At 49.7% G+C, this 23,082-nt stretch overlaps 1 protein-coding gene across 1 annotated transcript; it reads left to right on the top strand.

Annotated features, from left to right (window-relative positions):
• Positions 1–19,535: 19,535 nt before the first annotated feature.
• LOC149753116 (uncharacterized) lies at positions 19,536–21,034 on the top strand. The gene is made up of 2 exons (XM_089924216.1): positions 19,536–20,581; positions 20,700–21,034. Exons 1-2 carry the CDS (start codon positions 19,628–19,630, stop codon positions 20,772–20,774), a joined length of 1,029 nt encoding a protein of 342 aa, XP_089780342.1. The 5' UTR covers positions 19,536–19,627; the 3' UTR covers positions 20,775–21,034.
• Positions 21,035–23,082: the final 2,048 nt, after the last annotated feature.

The following is a 23,082-nucleotide window of genomic DNA, read 5'->3' as shown; positions in this document are numbered from 1 at the left end:
AGTTTCAACATTCTCAGGCTTTTGATCAATCCATGCAGTCCTAGGACCCAACAATATGAGCCCCAGTCTCAGCAGAGCTCCTACTAATTTTTCAAGCAAGAAGGTTAGTATGGATGACTTGCAGCTAGATCCAGAATAATTTAATTAAAATATTATATTTTTATTCCTATTATGATTTAAATATTTTATTATATTTGGCCTCATATTACTTAATGCATATATTTAAATTTAATAACACTATAAAGCAACATTAAAAGATACACAGACGACGCAAATAAGTGTCATCAGTTGATAATTAACAATGCTAAATTGCATCATTAATTAGCAATGTAAATAAGCATCATTTATTAGATCCACTTTATTGCCAATTCTTGCTAAAGCGTCGGCGACGCCTAAGTACATCGTTCTTCTTAACGCATGATGCAAGCCAAAAGTGTTGTACAATTGTTTTCCCATAACTGCACTGCCGGTGCTTATGCGACACTTTAGAAAATGTGCGGTATCTATCAGACAACGCTTCTTTGTGTCGCCAAATACATTAAAACGTCTCAGCAATGCCAAATGTTTCTGTAGTGGCAGCACGGTCAGCTCTGATTTCATACGGCCATGGAATAACAGCAACTTGCATCGAGTGGCGTCAGAAGCCACCAACACAAAACTAGAACAAGTTTCCAAAAGATGACCATCAACGGACGAGCAGCAATCCAGTGCCCGTCAAGATGCATGCAGGAGCATTCGGACGTTAGCAAGTTAAAAGCATCTTGGATCGGTTCAAATGGTCCCAACAGCTACTCACTTCACTTGTGGACTAGAAGAGAAGCTCCATTCTGGGAGAATGGTCTCCAGTGGCTTGCAGGGTCTGGATGTCATCCTTGACGTAGTTATACCACGAGGTTGGCTCTATTCCAGGGGCAGGAGTAGGACGTGGCTGGGAAAAGAGTCTTCTCACAGGGAGCTTTCTAGTGGAAAATGTGGTGTGAATTGAAGCTCTGACTTTTGTGAGAAATGTCTTGCGTTAGATCTTGCTGCGTAAGTAAGCAATGGCGTGCTGGAAGCCGTGAAGAGGAGGACTCAGAGGGAGACCCCGTGACACTGATGCTGAGAGGTCGACGGGCGGAGAACCCACACGTCAAAGTCTTGCACGGCCTTTCTGAGGACGTTTGGGGTGCACATACTTATTTTGCAAGGCAAGCATATATATTAATAACAAAAGCAACTGAAATAAAAGCTTAGTTGGTGGCTTGATCCAGTGTTTCAGTACTTGATGATCCAACTTGGGGATGGAGTTTGATAGGCCAGTATTTCTAGTTGAATCATTCATTGAGATGGTTTCAACTATCGCAGATGGTGGCTTGGCATGTCTTCATGTGGACTCTTGGTAGTTCGGCAAATTTATTAAAAGATTCTAAACTTGAGTGTGCTGCAATTATAAAATATTTTCCAAAAAAAATTTGTTTCAAAAGGTCTTAGAGAAATTTCAAGTGTTGCTGTAGTTACTTCTTTCAAAAAAATAAAAAAATAAAAAAATCATGCAATTAATTAGACATGTAGGTGAGATCAACCATGATCTAGCTTCTATCCTCGAGTCAAGAGAGCCTACGCAATCACAACCTTCTGGTCATGGTGTAGTTTACCATGATCGAGTTGGCCTCACACAATTTGCTGTCCATATATTGTGCAGGATCTACTCAATCAAGATTATCCTGCGATACATTGATGGCTATGATTGATAGACTGGCCCTCTCTAGTCTACCCCCCTTCTTCCTCCTTATTTACCAGCAAATTGACAACTTTATTTGTTTCATTACAATGTATATGTTGGACTTCATATCTAATGAATTTCTCGGATTGCAAAGGAAAATCCTGTGTCACCTGCTATATGAGTTTTATATGACTCTTATGATATGTTAACATGCAAACGTCAATGGTCTATTTGACTTTTATAAACTCAATCATGTTATGTTTTGGAAAAAGTACTTTCCAAGTAGCACCCAATTCAAAACTTTGTTAATAGCACTTCTATATGCGGTATGCACTGACTATTTGCAAGAACGTGATAATTGTGGTTTGAGCATCATCCAAGTTGTGGAAGAGCTTCATGCTTCGGTAGATTCACAATAGACTGGCATAACCCAAAATGAAGATAATTGCAAGTATCCATCAGAATATAAAAGCTTTTCTAACTTAAATTCTATCCGATAAAAGATCTTTTATACATAGTGTTGGGGGAATACGGTTTTCCCCCAGTAATACAATAACCCTGCCACCGGAAGACTACGCAGTCGACGACCCCGGACGACTGAGGTCGGCGCCCGACCCCAGAACGTCCGATCCCGGATCATCCGACCTAGAGGACTTCCGATCTCAAAGGCTTGTCTTTGTCGACCACCTGCCGCGGCCGTACCTCTCCGAGGTCCGGCCAAGGGCCATATCCTGCCACTGCCCCAGCATTTATTACACATGATCCCGGCAAATCCCCAGTTCACGCAACAATTAATGTGAATCTCCGGCCTACGCAACAATTAATGTGAATCTCCGGCCTACGCAACAATTAATGCGCGTGGCTCCTTTCATCTACGGATCCTCAGTTCTCCACGGCAAATCAGCTCGGCAGAGTCCTGTCAGCCATGATAAGTCTGACCCCAGCCTCACCGCCGACATCAATGCAATGATTCACCCGATCGCGTGACGGCTCAGGTCGTATGACGGCCTTACCTCCGACATCAGTGTAATTATTTACTTGTCCGTGCACCAGATCAAGCAACGTGCCGAGCTGTACGACGGCCTTGCCCGGTCACATCGCAGGTAAACCCCCCTATAAAAGGGAACCATGCTTCTCAAGGGCGGGGGGGGGACAGAGAGAGAGAAAAAACACTACTGCTCCCATTTTCTTTGAACACTATTTTGCCCCCTCTGACTTAAGCATCGGAGGGCCGGCGCCGGAAGACCCGGCCACCGGCTTTTCTGCAGGCATCCAGACGGAGGACGCCGCCCGCCGACGGACCACCACTCCCTCGTGTTCGCCGACAGCTCCCCCTCCTCGACGGACGATCGCCCCCGGGTCCAATTTCCAGCAACAGTTGGCGCTAGAGGAAGGGACCGAGTTGCGATCATGAAGTTGAGAAGTAAGGGAGCCTCCAACATCTCCCGGCGTCCCCCGGAGAGTCCTGGACATTCCGTTCAAAATTCACCTGCTCCGGCTGACCCGGTTCCTCAGGTCCAGCCGGAGCAATTCAATGCCCTGGTGCAGCAAGTCCAGGCCCTGGCGGCTGCCGTTCAAGGCCTGCGGCGTGAGGAGGCCTTATCAACGCTCCCCCCGCAGGCCCAGCTCTTGCCGGAGTCCCCTCCCAACGGTCCGATCCCCCAGGGCCAGAATCTTCATGGCTCTTCAAGGGCCAACAATGAAGGGCGGACCTCCCCCCGGAGAGAGCTGCCTGGGGAAGGTCCCAACGGAAGACCCCAACCCTCTGAAGCCGAATCTGCCCCAGACCACCGTGAGCCGGAGCAAACCACGGTGACGGTTCCTCGGGTTGGGGAGCTCGATAGGAAAGTCGAGCACTTGGAGCGCCAGATTGAAGCGCTCCACAGCAAGAAGGCAAGACAGGATGGGGATTTTGAGTTCACCACCAAGTCCCCTTTTTCCCGCCAGATCGAGGATGAGCCGGTCCCCGTGAGGTTCAAAATGCCTCAAGTGGAGCCCTACAATGGAGTCACCGACCCCCTCGATCACTTGGAGAGCTACCGAGCTCTTATGGCCCTACAAGGATCCTCGGAGGCTGTGCTTTGTAAGGCCTTCCCGGCGACTCTTCGAGGGACAGCTCGACTCTGGTTTTCTGGGCTAAAGCCGAGCACGGTATCTTCCTTCGAGCAACTTGACAGACAATTTGCCACCAATTTTGCCGCCAGCCGACGCCAACGGCGGACGTCAGATTCCCTCCTGGATGTCAAGCAGAAGGAGGGAGAGTCTCTGAAGGAGTATCTGGACCGCTTTACCGCCGCCACATGGGAAGTCCGCGAGCTGGACCAGTCCATAGCCATGTCGGCTTTAAAGACTGGGGCCCGCTCTTATCGATTCCTTTTCTCTATCGAGAAGAGCTTCCCGGCCGACTTCACCGAGATGCTGGTCCGAGCTCGGAAGTACGCTAAGGCCGAAGAGGCAATCGCCTCTAGGCGAGGCGCGATCGAGCCCGCCTCAAGAAAGCAGAAGAAACGCCGCGAGGAGCGCGGCCGCCAAAGAAGCCGATCCCCTCGTCGAGAGAAGAATCTCCCCCGACTGAGAAGCCCGCCTCGTCAGCGGGGACAACCTCAACGGAGGACCTCACCACGACCAAGGTCCCCACCACGGCCTCGGACACACCTAGGGAGGTACGAAAATTACACCCCTGTCAACGCTCCCCGGGCCGAAATTTTGATGGAGATCGAAGGCCGGGATTTCTTCCGACCTCCACCTCCCATGCGGGATACGGGATTCCCGCGCAACCCCAGGAAGTACTGTCGCTTCCACCGAGACCGCGGACACGACACGGAGGACTGTATTCAGCTCCGAGACGAGATCGAGGCGCTTATTCGCCGTGGGGTGCTCAATCGGTTCGTTCGGAACCGACGCGAAGAAAGGAGGCCAGTGGAAAACGCAGCACCGTCCGAGAATCCGGATGACAACAGGCCCATCGCCGGCACCATCAATGTAATCGGAGAAGCCTCGGCGGGAGGACCAGCCCAAGGAATTTTCCTGAAGCGCCCGCGTACTGCTGAAGTCATTTCGTTCTCGGACGAGGATTTGGAAGGGGTTGAGACCCCTCACGATGACGCTGTGGTCATCTCCATGATTGTCAATAAATTTGATGTAAAACGTGTCCTAGTTGACAATGGAAGTTCAGCCAACGTTTTGTACTATCATGCCTACCAAAAAATGGGGTCACCAGAAGGACAACTCCGAAAAATTAATGCCCCACTTGTCGGGTTTACCGGAGACTCGGTCCCGATCGAGGGCGAGGTCAGCTCTCTTGTTACGGTCGGCCTCGCTCCTCGAGAAAGCACTGTGAGGACGGACTTCCTTGTGGTCCGTCTACCCTCGGCCTACAACGCCATTCTGGGGCGACCAGGGCTAAATGCCCTCCGAGCTGTGGTCTCGACCCGACATCTACTCATGCGATTTCCCACCAACCGAGGAGTAGGCGAAGCCCGCGGGGATCAGCTGGTCGCCAAGCAGTGCTACATGGCGGCTCACAGAGTGAAGCAGCCAAACGAGGCGCCGGCTCAGGCAACGGGTCCCTCGTTACCCATAGAAACCCTGGACGCAAGGGATAATCCCTGGAAGAAGCAAGTAGAGCCTGGTGAGCTGCTTGTTCAAGTTCCCCTACGAAAAAATTTTCCCGAGCTAACTGTGCAGGTCGGCTCCGGCCTTGGCGTCCGCGAGAGGGGTCACCTCATCAGCTTCCTGCGGGACAATGCTGATGTCTTCGCCTGGTCGCCCGCTGACGTACCAGGAATTGACCCTGAGGTCATAGTCCATCGACTCCAGGTGAAGCCAACCAGCCGACTGTGAAGCAGAAAAAGAGGGGCTCCGCCCCGGAACGACAACGGGCCGCAGCCGAGGAGGTAGACAAACTCCTCAAAGCCGGCTTCATCCGGGAGGTCTCCTACCCAGATTGGCTCGCCAACATAGTCCTTGTAAAGAAGGCCAATGGGAAATGGCGCATGTGCGTGGACTACACTGACCTGAACAAGGCCTGCCCGAAGGATAGCTTCTCCCTCCCAAGTATCGACCAGCTCGTGGATTCTACCTCAGGACATCAACTGCTGACATTCATGGACGCCTTCTCCGGATACAATCAGATCCGGATGGCGCCAGAAGACGAGGAGAAGACGGCCTTCATCACCGACAAGGGCACCTATTGCTACAAGGTGATGCCTTTCGATTTGAAGAATGCTGGAGCCACGTATCAGAGGCTGGTCAGCCAAATATTTGAGGACCAGATCGGCCGAAATATGGAGGTCTACATGGACGACATGCTGGTGAAAAGCCAAGTGGCGGAGCACCATGTGGCCGATCTCAACGAAACATTCTCCAAGCTCAGGAGGTACCAAATGAAACTCAACCCAGCAAAATGCGCCTTCGGAGTCACCTCTGGCAAATTCCTGGGCTTCATAGTAACCCAGCGTGGAGTTGAAGCCAACCCCGAGAAAATCCGGGCGCTGCAGGAGATGACGCCCCCAAAGACAGTCAAAGAAGTGCAGCGACTCACTGGACGGGTCGCCGCCTTGGGGAGGTTCGTCTCCCAATCGGCCGAGCGCTGTCTCCCCTTCTTCAAGATCCTTAAGCGGCCAAAGGACTTTCTGTGGTCAGAAGAATGCCAGCGGGCCTTTGAAGAGCTCAGACACCTTCTGACCTCTCCCCCGCTGCTCACCAAGCCTCAGCGGGGCGAGGTCTTCTACTTATACTTGGCCGTTTCCCCGACCGCAGTAAGCTCAGTCCTGGTCCGGGAAGAGGACAAGCTCCAAAAGCCAGTCTACTACATCAGCCGGGTCCTCAGGGATCCTGAGACCCGATATTCTAAACTTGAGAAGACAATTTTTGCCCTTATCATCTCGGCTCGGAGACTCCGCCCTTATTTTCAAGCACATACAATAGTCATACTGACCGACCAGCCTATGAAGCAAATATTGCAGAGGTCGGATCGTGCAGGGAGGATCGCCAAGTGGGCGGTAGAGCTCGGGGAATTCGACCTCGAATATCGGCCCAGGCCGGCCATCAAAGCTCAAGTTCTCGCCGACTTCCTTGTGGAATGTACCTTGCCGGACGACCCTGAGCCACCATCTGCGCCTATGGACGGAACCCCGAAGCAACCGTGGGTTCTATATTCGGACGGGTCTTCAGCTTCGGGGGGTAGCGGGGCTGGATTAATCCTCACCAGCCCAGACGGAGTGGTGGCCGAGCAAGCCTTCCGCCTCGAGTTTCCGGCCTCAAACAACGAGGCGGAGTACGAGGCGCTTATTGCTGGGCTTAAATTGGCGAAAGAACTGAAAGTGGAAGATTTGAAGGCCTTCAGCGATTCCCAGCTGATAGTGAGCCAAGTCCAGGGGGACTTTGAAGCGAAAGAGCCATCAATGCAAAACTATCTTCAAAAAGTGCGGGAACTTACGTCCGCCCTAGGCTCTTTCAACATCCAGCACATTCCCAGAGTGGAGAATCTCAGGGCGGACCTGTTATCCAAGCTAGCGACCTCCCGCATGAGCGAGCTTTCTAAGGAGACGACGCTCGAATATCTTCGGACACCCAGCACGGAGGAACCCGAACCCACCATGTGCATCGACTTCGAGCCGAGCTGGATCGACGGGCTCATCCGTTATCTCCGGGACGGAACCCTCCCTCAAGATGAGATTGAGGCTCGCCGGATCAGGCGTCAAGCTCCGGTATGTCCTATACGAAAATAGGCTTTATCGTCGATCATTCACTTCTCCCCTCCTCAGATATCTCCGCCCCTCTGAGGCGGACTATGTCCTCCGAGAGGTCCATGAAGAAATTTGCGGAAACCACCTGGGAGGTCGGTCGTTAGCTCATAAGATCCTGCGACAAGGATATTACTGGCCCACCCTCCAGAAGGATGCGACGGACTTCGTTCGGAGGTGCGACCGGTGCCAGCGGAACGCCAACATCCAACGCCGACCTTCGGCCCTGCTGACCTCAATCACCGCCCCCTGGCCTTTTGCCCAGTGGGGAATCGACATTCTGGGACCCTTCCCTCTGGCAACCGGACAAAGAAAATTTCTGGTCGTCTCCATCGACTACTTCACCAAATGGGTCGAAGCTGAATCTGTGGCTCAGATCACCGAGCATAAGATGCGGGACTTCGTGTGGAAGTCCATTATCTGTAGATTCGGACTCCCCCGTATCCTTATATCCGACAATGGCCGGCAGTTCGACAACGTCCACTTCAGAGAATTTTGCTCTGAGCTCGGCATCGACCACCGCTTCACCTCGGTCGCCCATCCCCAGACAAACGGGAAAACTGAGGTAACAAATCGTACTATTTTGCAGGAACTCAAGGCCAGGCTTGACCGATCCAAAGGACAATGGGTTGAGGACCTGTACAACGTCCTCTGGGCTTATCGGACTACGTTTCGATTGCCCACCGGCGAGACCCCCTTCAACCTGGCATACGGCACAGAGGCTGTCATCCCACTGGAAATCGGCCTCCCTTCCCCAAGAGTGGAGCATTATGATCCTGACTCCAACTCTTCTCGGCTCAGAAACAACCTGGATCTCGTCGAAGAGACACAAGAGGTCGCCCGGGTCCGTATGGCAAGATACCAACAGAAAACGGCTCAATACTACAACTCTCGGGTCAAGCCCAAGCTCTTCAAAGTAGGGGACCTCGTCCTCAGGAGGGCCGAGGCCTCTCAGCCAACTGAGCAGGGAAAGCTCGCCCCGAATTGGAAAGGGCCGTATCAAATCGTCCGAGTACAACGACCCGGAGCATACAAGCTGAAATCCCTCGAAGGGACCCCCATTCCGCGAAGCTGGAATTCCGAGAATCTACGAATGCACTACCAATGAGACCCCTAGGGGTTCAAGACAATCAAAAACATGGATTCGGTCTCCTTTTTACATATGATCCGACCATTCCAATAATTACAGTTATCTCTTCTAACCTTGGGTCGTTTGTGATCCTCAGATTCCTCGGCCAAGGTCGGGATGCCTCGAGGCTCGACCGTAGAGTTCCAAACTCCCTTGACCTCGGGAAGTATTGCAGGACAGCGGAGCATCGACCTGGCGCACGATCCCTCGACTAAGGTCGGGATGCCCCGAGGGTCGACCGTAGAGTCCCAAACTCTCTCGACCTCGGGAAGCGTCGCAGGTCGGTAGCGCGTTCCCAGACCCACCGACCTGGCGCACGATCCCTCGACTAAGGTCGGGATGCCCCGAGGGTCGACCGTAGAGTCCCAAACTCCCTCGACCTCGGGAAGCGTCGCAGGTCGGTAGCGCGTTCCCAGACCCACCGACCTGGCGCACGATCCCTCGACTAAGGTCAGGATGCCCCGAGGGTCGACCGTCGAGTCCCAAACTCCCTCGACCTCGGAAAGCGTCACAGGTCGGTAGCGCGTTCCCAGACCCACCGACCTGGCGCACGATCCCTCGACTAAGGTCGAGATGCCCCGAGGGTCGACCGTAGAGTCCCAAACTCCCTCGACCTCGGGAAGCGTCGCAGGTTGGTAGCGCGTTCCCAGACCCACCGACCTGGCGCACGATCCCTCGACTAAGGTCGAGATGCCCCGAGGGTCGACCGTAGAGTCCCAAACTCCCTCGACCTCGGGAAGCGTCGCAGGTCGGTAGCACGTTCCCAGACCCATCGACCTGGCGCACGATCCCTCGACTAAGGTCGAGATGCCCCGAGGGTCGACCGTAGAGTTCCAAACTCCCTCGACCTCGGAAAGAGTCGCAAATTGATGGAGCATCCCCAAACCCCCTCAACCTCGGCGGGCGCCATAGGGCTCATGAGAAGCCCGAGCTCCTCAAAAGTCAAAGAATGACTCCGGAAGTTGGCGAGGAGATAAGGCCACCTACTCTGATACGAGGGGCGCAATTTTGGAGACACAAAAGGTACATCCTATTTGATGCTCGCCTTGTTATATTTATCTACGTATTGACAGTGAAACCCCAATTGAAATCGGGACCTTAATCTGGCCAAGGTCGGATTGCTTCTACAAGTCGGTGTAAGATTAATCTCCCGTTGACCTTGTGCATGCTTCGTCTACCGACGATCTCCACCACAACTCATATAAACCCTTATGGGCAAGGGCCAAATTCAGCCCCCATGCCCAGACTCTGATGTCAACCTGTGAAGATAACCTCAAAGGCCGAGGTGTTCCTTACAGGCCCCAACCCCGCTCGCCTGAATTTCGGCAGAGTCCGAGGGCAATGACTATGGAAAACCTGGCGACGATGTGACTATTGGCCTAAGCTCCCCTTTGGGGGACAACTTTCTTACGGGCCTGCGCCCCAAGAGCCAGGCTCAAAAGCTTGGCCGAGCACCTCGGTAGCGACCTATGTAGGTCTAGCGCGGCCCCACTTGGGGGCCCGAACCCGGTGCCATGAGAACCTAAAAGCCAAACTTGGCAACCTCTGCGACCTACGAATCCGAGCTACAAGACTTGGTGAAATTTCCTAAAGTCTAAGCTCGGAGCCCCCCCTAGCTAGCGTAATCAGAGTTCGGACACTTATACACACCAGAAGAAAGGTAAGACATAGCCAAAGAACATGTCTTTATTAATATTATCCGAAGGCTCGGATACGAAGTCGAGAGTCGGCAGAAGTACCGACCTCGTTTGCGAGTGAAAAAGACAGAGAAGAAGAATAAATGTAGAAGTGAAAGAAAAAGCTTTCATTGATGAAACGCCAAAAGGCTAAGTACAAAACTAGAGGCCGGCCTTTTACAAAGTTGTAGGCCGACCTCGTTTACAATGAACAGAGAAAAAACCGAAGTCCTAAGAGGCGGCGGCTTCATTAGCATCACCCTCGTCGTCTACAGGAATGACCTACGGGTCTTCAGTAGGCGCGGGCTCAGGGTCTGCAGCGGGCGCGGGCTCAGGATCTGTGGCGGGGGCCTCGGCTGGCGCCGCGGGAACAACCTCGCTGGTTTCACGAGGTATGGCCTCCGCCCTCGCCGGTTCAGCTGCCTCGGCTTCGACCTCAGCAAGGTCCTCCTCGGACACGAGGGCAGCGGGGATATCGTCGTTGTCGTCGTCGGGGCCGTACCCGAACCTCATCCTCGGACGGACCGTCGAGAGGTCGAACTGGGGGCATATCCGGGCCATCTGCTTCCGGAAGTTGTCAAAGCCCCGGAGGAACCCGTCCACAGTCTCCTTCTCTAACATATCGCGGAACTCTTCTGACTCCTTGAAGAGTTCCACGGCATTCTCAGCCCGCTCGAGCGCCCTCTTCTCCCGGGCCTCGAGCTGCTCGATCTTGAGGCGGAAGACCCCGGCCTCGTACTTCAGACCCGCGACCTCGGACTGGACCTCTCCCAAGCGCGCCTCCGAGGCACGCAGGGCCGACTTCGCCAGTGAATGGGCGGCCCTCTCCTCCTCGAGCACCTCGACCATGGCGAGTCGCCCGGCCTCGGTGGCTTCCCTTCGCGCCTCGGCCTCGGCCAGCGCCGCCTCCAGCTCGGCGATTCTCTTCTTGGCCGGCTCCAATTGCCGGCTGAATCGCCGAGTTTCTTCTTGGCACTCCTGGGCAATATACACCAGGGTGTCGAGCTCGTGAATGTGCTGCAAGAGAGAAAGCGATTACGAGTTGAAAAACATAGCATATGCGCCAATAGCTTAAGGGAAACTAGAAGAACTGCTTACCCGAGCGGTATTACGGTAGGTACCGTCGACGATTTCTTCCAGCGACTGCCTCCGGAACTCGGCCCGGTCTGCTGGAAGCATTACGCGCCGAAAGATGGCGCGTGCCACGTCGGCATCATGGAAAGCCGAGCTATCCTCAAGGAGCGGGGACCCCGGCTCGCCCGATTCCTCCCTCGGCCCCCTCGAAGGGTTCGGCTCCCCCGAGTTGGGGACCTCGGGGCCTCTTCTGAGCTCGGACCCCGACCCCCGCGCCAGCGTCACAGCTGGCCCCCGTTGGGAGACGGGGGCAGGACAAGGCGGGGGCGCCGACCCCGCATCATCGACGGCCGACCTCCGCCCCTGGTCGGCTGCAGGGGCCCCCGCCTCTGGGCCTCTCGTCCCGGCCGATGTAGAAGCACCGGCCGTCTTCGATTTCTTCCGAGGCTGGGGAACAGCCCCCCCGGCCTCGGCCTCTCGCCTCTTTATTCGGGAGAAGAGGGAAGTGTTGCTGGTCGGCATGTGGGGAATATCTGAAACCAAAAAATTTTTCAAGTGTCAGACCAGTGTTAGCGAAAAGAAGAAATAGATAAAAACGGGACGAGGCAACTATTCTTACCCTCGAGGCGCGCCGAGCTCAAGCCCACGCTCGCCAAAGCGCCCTCCCGTAGGAGCTCGGTTAGGTTGAATCCCTTCCCGAGGGCCCGTAGGGAGTCCAGGACCCTCAGCTCCCTCCCCGAGGGATCGGAGAGCCTGTTGAGAGCCTTCAACCGAGGGTGCCCCCACCTCGGGTTGAACCCCCACGGCGCCTCGGAAGCAAGAAAGAAAAATTTCCTCTTCCACTCATGAATAGAGGAAGGGGCGCCCTGAAAGAGTGACATACCGCCCCGAAAGGCGAAGTATAGCCACTCTGCATCCGCCGGGTTTTTCTTTAATAAAAAACACCGGCGGAAAATGCTCACCGAGATCGGAATCCCGTGCGCGAGGCACAAAGACAAGAACCCGATGATGGTTCTCCACGAATTCGGAGCAAGCTGTGCTGGGACGAGTTGATACTCCACCAGCAAGTTGTTCACGAATTCATGGACAGAGAACCGCAGGCCGGCCCAGAGCGTCTCGCGGTAGATCGCGATCCGACCTGGGGGCGGCCGCGTCACCCTGTCTTCCGGCCCTGCAGTTTCGAGACGAAACCCGGGCTGGAAGAAGAACCGGGAGCGGATTAACTCCAGCTCCTCCCTCGATAAGCTTGACCCTACCTCCTCCGGACCAAGACCCATTTTTTCAGAAAATTGAAGTAAACTAAAAGATGAGAGGAGTAGGTAGGAGAAGAAGGGAAACCCTAAATAACACGGGGCAAGAACCTACGGAAAGAGTCGCCGGAAATCGCTCCGGGGACCGTCGGCAAAGTATCGTTGGGAGAGAGAATGGAGGTAGGGACGGCAAAAGCAAAGGGCGACCAAATAGGACTATTAGGGCAGACTCGAGGAGTTTATATAGACCCCCCTGACGGCCCGGATTGGCGGGCTTAGTTTCCATCCCCCGTCCAGATTGTGCCAGGTGTCGACCTCGAAACCCGAAGCACCGCATTCACTCCGGATCAATATCCCGGGTACGCAACCGAGGCGCCGTCCCATCGGATCTCACGGCCTCATCATAGGCCCACTAAACCGGATCACCTTAAAAGACGAGCGGACATCACCTCTGCTCCCTTCATTTAATAAGCCTCACACGTGGAGCGCCGAGATAACCCCAGCCTCCCAGATCGTTATTCCGCCAATACGAAATCGGAAACGTCCGACCTCAGATCATGCCACGTGCTCATTTCGAAGCACGAAACGGCGTGCCTATTTAAGGAGGCGGCTTCGATTATAAGGTCGAGGCGCCACCTCATCGGGCCCAGGAAGCCTCGTTATGAGCTCGCCGTACAAAGCGATCTCGGAGATCTAAAGGGCGTAATCATCATCATGGCTGCTTCGAGATACGTAAGGGTGCAGACCCCATCATAAGTCCGCTGTATAAAGCGATCTCGACGGGCCAAAGGGCGCAGCCCACGCCATAACTACCTCGAAATGCCTAAGGGCGCGGACCTCATCATAAATCCACCACATGAAGCGACCTCGAAGGTTCAAAAGGCGCGGACTTCGTTACAGAAGCTTTAGGGGTGCGGGCGTGATCCCCTTCGGCCTCGATAACCACGATAACAACTTCTACTTCCAACGTCCGAGCCTGCAGCTCGAACTCGGAAGTCGGGGGGTAGTATTGGGGGAATACGGTTTTCCCCCAGTAATACAATAACCCTGCCACCGGAAGACAACGCAGTCGACGACCCCGGACGACTGAGGTCGGCGCCCGACCCCAGAACGTCCGATCCCGGATCATCCGACCTAGAGGACTTCCGACCTCAAAGGCTTGTCTTTGTCGACCACCTGCCGCGGCCGTACCTCTCCGAGGTCCGGCCAAGGGCCATATCCTGCCACTGCCCCAGCATTTATTACACATGATCCCGGCAAATCCCCAGTTCACGCAACAATTAATGTGAATCTCCGGCCTACGCAACAATTAATGTGAATCTCCGGCCTATGCAACAATTAATGCGCGTGGCTCCTTTCATCTACGGATCCTCAGTTCTCCACGGCAAATCAGCTCGGCAGAGTCCTGTCAGCCATGATAAGTCTGACCCCAGCCTCACCGCCGACATCAATGCAATGATTCACCCGATCGCGTGACGGCTCAGGTCGTACGACGGCCTTACCTCCGACATCAGTATAATTATTTACTTGTCCGTGCACCAGATCAAGCAACGTGCCGAGCTGTACGACGGCCTTGCCCGGTCACATCGCAGGTAAACCCCCCTATAAAAGGGAACCATGCTTCTCAAGGGCGGGGGGGGGGGGGGGGGGGGGGACAGAGAGAGAAAAAACACTACTGCTCCCATTTTCTTTGAACACTATTTTGCCCCCTCTGACTTAAGCATCGGAGGGCCGGCGCCGGAAGACCCGGCCACCGGCTTTTCTGCAGGCACCCAGAAGGAGGACGCCGCCCGCCGACGGACCACCACTCCCTCGTGTTCGCCGACAGCTCCCCCTCCTCGACGGACGATCGCCCCCGGGTCCAATTTCCAGCAACACATATGTACATACGTATGTACATATATAGTTTGTGTGTGTGAGTGTGTGTTACACGATCATATAGTTTCGAAGCATCTTATAACAAGACTACTAGTCAAACACTACTAAGTATGCAAATCCCTACCAAGAAAATCCAATGTAAATGCATGCTGATATGCGATGTTTACTGGTGGCCATTCATTTTATGTGTGGACGAAGGTCTGAAGGTTTACATAATATGAAAATCACGAATTTTTTCTTCATAGGTTAAGAAAAAGCTAAGCAATTGCTCAGTTTTTGCTTTTTGGGAGGTTATTCTCTAACCATGACTTGCTTTTGTTTGAATCTTAAAGAACTTCCTTTCCTGGTCCTCTAATACTTTTCTTTCATTATCCTAGGAAAATTAAGGCTAATGAAGTTTTCCCTTAGGAACATATATAGATGTCGACACCTTTTTATTAGCTTATGCATGGATTGTAGCACGTCATTTTTTGGTCCCCTTAAGCTCGAAGTCCTCCCATCAATATACTAGGAATAATTAGATAAATCTATCTATAAGAAGCCAATGCAACTTAGTCTAAACTCCAAATCTTTACATTCCACTCTAACTAATATAAAATTTATAAAAGCCAGACCCAAACCAACCTGATCTGACCCACTTGCAATGCTGCGATTCTAGCAAAAACTCAGCCATTTGTCTGTGGAACATTTTTTATTAAATCATACCAATGTCACGTAGCATTGCTCCAAAAAAGATGTACACGTACACTTCTGCTCATAGTCAATAAAGTATCCTAATTAGCTTTGAAAGGTCCGACACCATTACACCAGCATCAATTAATTAACACTTCCTGCGATAAAAAGAAGCTGACAAATTCCATATCCAAATCTAACCCGAGAGTGAGGTTCAGCAGGGTTGACGACGCGGCAAACGACTCCATCAAAGATCGATCCTGGGGTCAAGTCAGGGTTAAAAAGTATCCAGGGTTTCTCGATACTCTTTTACCTTTATAAAAATCCCATATTTTTTTACTCCCCCTCTCAAGAAAAACGTTGCCTGTTTTTACTTTCTATTTGTAATAGGAGGAAGAATGACTCATTCTACCACTTGTAAAATAAAAGGTCTTATCTTCACTTTTCAATAAGTTGTGGTGGACCTCAAGTCTTCTCTTTTTGCCTTTTTATTGTGAGTGGTTGTCAAAGAGAAACACATAAGATGTTTTATAAGGTAATTAATTCTTTAGGGCTTGACTAATCTAAGACCTATTTAGCAGAGAGATAGTTTTTGAAAAAATTTTCTCTCGAAATATTTTTTTTGAGAAAATTTAGTGGAGAAATAGTTGAAGTGGACATGTGGATAAGGGACAAAAATCAATTTGGCATCCTCCTTCAGGAAGACGACAAAGTTTAAGCCAGTGATTTCAAAATTCTCTTCACATCGAGATGTTTTATACAAAGAGAAACACATAAGATGTTTTATACAACCCTCCAAACTATAGCACTTCATTCTAGGATATATGAATTATTTAGAGATCAAAGTGGATTTGTAAAACAGATTTATTAAATTGTAATATTTTAAAATTAATATAATTATGATAACCAGGATTTTATTACCACACAAATTAATTATTGCCACCTCCTAGAAGACTATTTAACCTCATATTAGGCAACCGGGGTGTTTCAAATTGCATAGATAGTTGTCTATCTTCACTTTATGTGATAATATCTCTCAATGAAAAGGAATGGGATTTTATTTGTGTGAAAGAAGAAAACTTTCTTAAGTTCAACAAGTCCTGATATAAAGTTAGACGTTCAACATTTGTGTGGTCAAATAGTATCAATAATAATTATAAAAAAACCAATATTAAGTATTGCAATTCTTGGAAAAATAATCAAATTTTAAATACTTAAAAGGAAAGGATTTCCGATCATTATAGTTTAGAGATTTCTACCGCAGTACTATCCATCTAATTTGGACTTAATTCCACTAATTTATTATTTAAGGCGTTCGCACTCCCTCACTTGACACCTACCACCTCTTAATTAAGTAACCATTTAGATCGATCCCTTGCCCAAAACTATTTGATGCCCACTCCATCACTTGACACCAGCCTAAGTAACCATTTGGATCCCTTGTCCATCACTATTTGATTCCCCATGTTTATCTTTCTCTAATTGCCTCACGCCTTCTTACATTTAATTGATCTCTCTGTTGCTATAAATCTAAAATGAAAAATATGAAAAAAAAAGATTAAAAAGTATTATTACTTCACCTCACAGAGTTCCCTGATTGCTGAAAACTACAGCGAGATCTGATTCAACGTGGGTTTAGAACTTATAAATTTCAACTGACCAATAGGCCTATTTTTGTCAAAATAAATTGAGGTTGCCAATTGATTTAGTTGGTAAAGTTATTAGGTGTTGATAAAGTGATCCGGTTTGGATGTCACCCTCACTCAACTTAGACCCAGCTTTCTCCCATCCTAGATTTCAAATATAAAAAAGTAAAAAAAAGAAAAGAAAAGAAAAAAATAAATAAATGATTCATTAAAGAGAAATGTGAAAAAAATAGTTTATGAAAAATACATATTCTTCTTTTTCTCTTCGATTGTGTGCAGTTGGAGGGTAATGCAAGTGAGTTCTTAGAGTGAAACGCTCAATTGAAGAGAAATTAGATTAAAGAATTTTTTGCTCAATAAAAGAGTTGGGCTTCAAAAAGATTTTATTAATATGCAATACTTAGCCAAGTCTTATTATAATATATCAAATATATATATAATACCCTAACCCCCAGTTTGGGCATTAAACTAGATATATAAAGTCATATTAATATAAGCAATAAAAAACAAACTAAAATTACTTAATCCAAAAATAGAAATTCTACAAAGTTCAGTGATGTTTCTAATGAAAAATACATAAGAAGGATGAACAAAAATTTGCTTGTCGAAGGCTTTGCTCAACTCACTCATTCCTGTGAAAATCGGGGTAGTCCATCTAATCATAGCACCTGATGGGAGGCAAAATGGATAGTCCTACTCCAGCGTGGAGCCACCCAATTCCGGCTTTGCAGATCTCAGAGCCAAGCATGCCAGATCTCGGTCCCACTAAGAGCCAGGCCGACCTCGGACCCTGCTGAAGGTTGAGCCGACCTCGGACCCCGACGAAGGCCGAGCCGACCTCAGCCCTATCAACCTTGATTCCGTCAAAGATTCTGCGGATCCTCAAAATAATTTAAAAAGATATTTTCTAAATCCTCCGCCAGCGGGATTGATCTCTGGGATTCACACCGCCTCCAGCTAATGGCCAGCTGGTCATAGTTCGGCCCTAGACTTCAAGTAACGGTCGAGACCCTCACCCTATAAAAAGAAGGTAGGCAAAGGCCCTCGGTAAGCCATTACAAGCAATAGAAAGCTATTAATAGCAATACAAAGCAATTCAAAAAAGAGGGAGTACCTTTTCAGAAACTCTGCTAACTTAACCATCGGAGGACCTTCGCCGGAATTTCCGGCCAAGGCTTTGTGCAAGTACTCCGGAGCGCAGGAGGTGGCTCTATTTTTCTCCATCCCGGCCGGCATCTTCTCGGCTTCCTCCGGCTTGGACACCCTCAGGCCAAATTTCAACCACAACAGCTCCTACTAGCTACCACATCAAACAGTGTGTGGATTTGGGGGATATCAATTGATACAGATGACTGACAAAGAGGCTAGTTTCAACCATTTAATTTTATGATTTGCATGGAGGGAATATAAAATTCCTGAGCTATAGCAATTATACGCGGTTCTTTCTGAAGGATAAAGTATAATAAATGTTCATGGATCATAAAATTACGATATTTCATATATTTTTTGTGCTTGTTTCTAATGAAATTATGGGCTTCTATTGAATTCAGTCTTGAAAGTATTATTGGTCTATAAAGTACTTTGGAAGGAGTAAGACATTCCTAAGATCATGGAATAAAATGCTCCAATCCAACTAGCTTACCTCGAAAAATAGAATGTCAACCATTTTCTCGTTGTTTGATTTGTTAAAAAGTTTTTTCTTTTGAGAAATGAAAAGACTATCATTATAATTTAGAAAATTGTAACTTTCTGTTTTAGCAAAAAGATAAAATTTTCAATAAATATGAACAAACAACAATGAATAAGCATCTTTAGAAGATAATTAGCTTGGTCTTTTGCCTTGCAATGAAGCAAACATTGTGGAAAATTTAGTTTAATGAACTTATTGTGGTAGCAAATATCTGGGATGGTATGGTGCGCAAATATTTGTCTACTTTATAACTCATGCGGCAATCTCGATGCACCTGAAAATTTTTCAACATGTTCTGGTTGGGCCTCGTCGAGTAAACCCGAAAGCTGAGCTAAGCAGACCAGAAGTGGCCAAACTCTAAGGCCAACACCTCTCAGCCTACCTTAGCGACTTTGGCTACTGATCGAAGCCGAGCAAAACCATCCCTGTGAAAAAAAGCACCTCAATTATTTCATCTGAAAAGCATGTACAATTCTATCATGTGCTAGGTTGTTACAGCATATCCCCAAAATTGTTATGCCACATCAACCGTATGTTGCGGCACGACTTCAAGCTTGTTGGAATACAATTTCAGGAGATTCCAGGCTCCAGCAAAAAAGATTAGGTCCAAAATTTCTCAAGAGGGAGGAGGAGGGAACTCATTTGAACTAGGGAAGATTTTATGTTTTTGCTATTCTTTCTTCTTCCTTTATTTCTATCAGAAATTTTTCTCTTATTTAAGCTTGGGTTCGGTCACAGTCAATCCGAGCTCTCATCGTCACAGATCTTCATTTATTATCTTCTAAGACCATGAAGGTGGTAGTCTCAGAGATTCTGTGTGGAAGAGTGAGAACGAAAGGGAGAGGTCATCTTGCCACGGTTGATGGTTTGCTTGCAGACGCGGTTGCCCTTGCCGGCCCCACTCCCACCCTTTAATCCTTCTCGCCAAAGGAAAAAGTCCCACGCGTTCCCTCCTCCCCACGTGCGCCCGCCACTGAGATTCCGAACGGATCGGCCCCCTCGCACGTGTCACCTCTCCCCCCACCCCGTTCCATGCATCCCTCCTCTCTTATTTCTTTATATAGTTATATATCTCCTCTCCCCTTCTCCAACGCGTGGCATCCCCTGCTCTTCTCTCTCGATCGAGCTGTATCGAAACGGAGAGCCTCGCGAATTATAGGTACATGGGTCGCTCCTTCAGCGACGGCGTCGACCCCTCCGGCGCCTTCAGCGAATGCAACAGCGACCGTTCCGGCGAGTTAATCCCCGCCGCCAACAGCGTCGCCGCCCACCACCGCCTACTCATCTCCTGCGACGTCGAATACTCCGACGATGTCGTCCACGGCCTCATCTCAGACCTCGAATCCCCCTCCGTCCCCATCGAATCCCAGCGACACGCCGCCATGGTCCTCCGCCTCCTCGCTAAACACAAATCGGAGAACCGCCTTAAGATGGCCCGTGCCGGCGCCATCCGCCCCCTCGTCGCCCTCCTCTCCCACCATGACCCCCAGCTCCAGGAGCACGGCGTCACCGCCATCCTCAACCTCTCCCTCTGCGACGAGAACAAGGATCCCATCGCCGCCGCCGGCGCCATACGCCCCCTCATCCTCGCCCTCAAGACCGGTACCCCCGCGGCTCGCGAGAACGCCGCCTGCGCTCTCATCCGCCTCTCCAAGGTCGAGGAGCACAAGATCGCCATCGGCCGCGCCGGCGCAATCCCCCACCTCGTCGACCTCCTCGAGACCGGCGGCCTGAGGGGGAAGAAGGACGCCTCCACGGCGCTCTTCTTGTTGTGCTCCGCCCGGGAGAACAAGATCCGGGCCGTCAATGAGGGGATCGTGCGACCTCTGCTGGAGCTGATGGCGGACCCGGGGTCCGGGATGGTGGACAAGGCGGCGTACGTGCTGAACTCCGTGGTGGAGGTGGCGGAGGGGCGGGCGGCGGCGGTGGAGGAAGCGGCGATTCCGGTGCTCGTCGAGATGGTGGAGCTCGGCAGCCGGCGACAGAAAGAGAAGGCAACGTCGACGCTCCTCCAGATCTGCGAGGAGAGCGTCACCTACCGGACGATGGTCTCCCGGGAAGGCGCCATCCCGCCGCTCGTCGCACTCTCCCAGTCCGGCACCACCCAGCCCGAGCAGGTAACGTCTCCGTTAGCCAATTTAATACTTTCTCGCTTTCTTTGTTCGTTTTTTATTTTTCATGCGCTTTAATTAATCGATTCATTGATTGATTTTATTGGGATGGAAATTGTTATAGGTGGAGGCGTTGATCGAGATGTTACGGCGGCCGAGGGCGGCGGAGGGCGGGGAAGGGCGGCAGTGGAGGGGATGAGCTCCCCGGCGGCTCCGTGGTGCCACGTGGCTGGGTACTTTAATGTAAATATGCGACCGAGAGAGTGAGTGTACATTTCTAGAGCGCTGAAAGGACTTTTTCTTTCTTACTTTTTTTTTTGTGTAATTCTGAACAAAAAAGAGGAGGAGGATTCTCAAGTGAGGGTTGAAAACATTGTGATTTGTGATACTGTTTGAGATATTTTGTTAATTTGTGATTACTACTAGCTGAAATTTTAAATAAAAAGAAAAAATTGGGTCGATGTATATGGTGTGCGAGGTGGGTGGGGAACGTGTCCGCATGAGAGGCGTTATGCGGGGGCTTTTAAATTGCTATAAATGACGAGGGCCACAGCCTTAGCCTTGCCCATTACTCTGGGACTCTAAGCTTTGAATTCCTTTTTATTATCGGATGGGATGAGTGGGGGGAAGTGGAGGAGAAGCCACGTTTGAAGGCATTTATAAGGTTGATAAGATTATAGAGACATTTATGCCACTTTTACTAGTAGCACAGGATTTCCCATTACCAACGTGGTTGTACCTTTCTGACTCGATTGGCTATACTCGCCCGCCACCGTTGTACCAACAAAAAAAAAAACAAAAACAAAAAGGAAGAAGAAGAAGAAGAAAATGAAGAGTAAGAAAGGGAAAAAAAAAAAAGGTTGTTTGTTTTTTATCTCATCACTGGGGCATGGGATTTATCCTTTCTACTCTTTGGTTGATACTGGGGCATGGTGGGACACAGTTGGCCTGGCGAGGGAGGAGCAACCGCCATGGATGCTGATGGTGCGTTTGCTATCAAATATTTGATTCTGTGGTTGGTGGATACTTGGTGAGTATTCAATGGAAGGTGTTGTACAGAAGAAAAAGTGCGCTCGGAAATATTTTACTTTTTAATTTTTTTGATTGTATTCGTATAAATGTTTTTATTAATTAAAAAAAAAAGAGAAGAGAGAGAAGGGAATAGTTTAGACGTCTAAATTTCAGATAGCAGCTATATATGCTTCGGATCATAAAGGCCTGCATCTCAATGCGTTGATGCGGTTTCCTTTCAGGAGGAAGTCTCATGCAAGTACGAGTATCTGAGCTAGTCCAAGGCTCGAATCAGGATTTTCACTCCACTTGTATTTGAGGTGGAAATCTTAAGAGATAACATCTCTCAAACCTTGGAACCCCCATCCATAAACAGAGAGGTATGACTGAGTCAACACTCTGGTCTTATGCTTGGGTTGATCCCATGGCTTGAGGGGGGTCCCATGATGTTTATGTAGATCTAATGTTTTGTATGAGGGAACAACTATACTCAGATTGTCCATTAGTGAATCTGCTTTACCATTATTTTTCGTTCTCAACCCTGATTTATGTGCCTAAATTATCAGGAATGGATAATCCTGATGCTTTTTTTTGTGGCATTTCTATGTTACTATAGCACTATTCATTTCTTAGTGATTGATAGTAAGAATGGGGCTTATCTATTGTCTCTTGGGAAAGTAAACATTGGTCCATTGGATCATCAGCATGCTAGATCGAGCAGGTGATCGGTGGTTTCGATCTACCATGAGACAAGGTTTAGTCTTGCTTTAGTAAGAGGGCATCACAATTTCTAGTAGGATGAGAGTAACAACTCATAGATAAGTGAAGCTAATTTGATCGATGAATACAAGTACACTCCATGGAAGTTCTTAGTACAGAGACTAGATACTTGTCGAACTGTTGGAGATGCCTCTGCCTTGAACCAATCTCGAAAAGTTGCCCCATGTTGCTTCATAAACTGCAATCAATTTCTGGAACCACGTTACTACCCATGTGGTAATCTTCGGTCTCCTATTCACTTGTATGTGCCAAAACATCAATCCCCACAAAATTAAATCAAGTTATTCTGTGTTGACCCAAATTTCCTATTCCTGACCACACAAGAAAGCCTCAGCCAATTAGGGGCAAGCCTTGTAGAGTAGGAACAATGGAGTAGTCATCTCTTTAATTATAGATTCTTGTGAGACCCACAAATCTGTTCACCCATCCATCTCAGTCTTCAGTAGTTGTTGCATCTGAATCCATGGAACGAGACGTTGTGGCTGATATTTTACACTGATGGAAGCATTCAATCCATGGTCTACTTAACCAAATCCAACGCCGAGTGGTGGGTCCCGGTCTTCTACTTTTCTAGAAAACTTGGCTCGTGACAGGGGCCTTCTTTATCAGCTTATCTTTCAACGGTAGAAAAGAAAGCAAGGCGTCTACTACCTGCCGCGGGTTTCAGCTGTGGAAAAGTAGAAGGGACCTGACAAAGTGCATGCGGACATTTCGCA

Source organism: Phoenix dactylifera, chromosome 7 (assembly GCF_051530095.1).
Source record: "Phoenix dactylifera cultivar Ajwa chromosome 7, Ajwa_hap1_PhDact_Kaust_v1.1, whole genome shotgun sequence".
Taxonomy (NCBI): Eukaryota; Viridiplantae; Streptophyta; class Magnoliopsida; order Arecales; family Arecaceae; genus Phoenix; species Phoenix dactylifera.
This window is presented reverse-complemented; position numbering and strand designations above follow the sequence as displayed.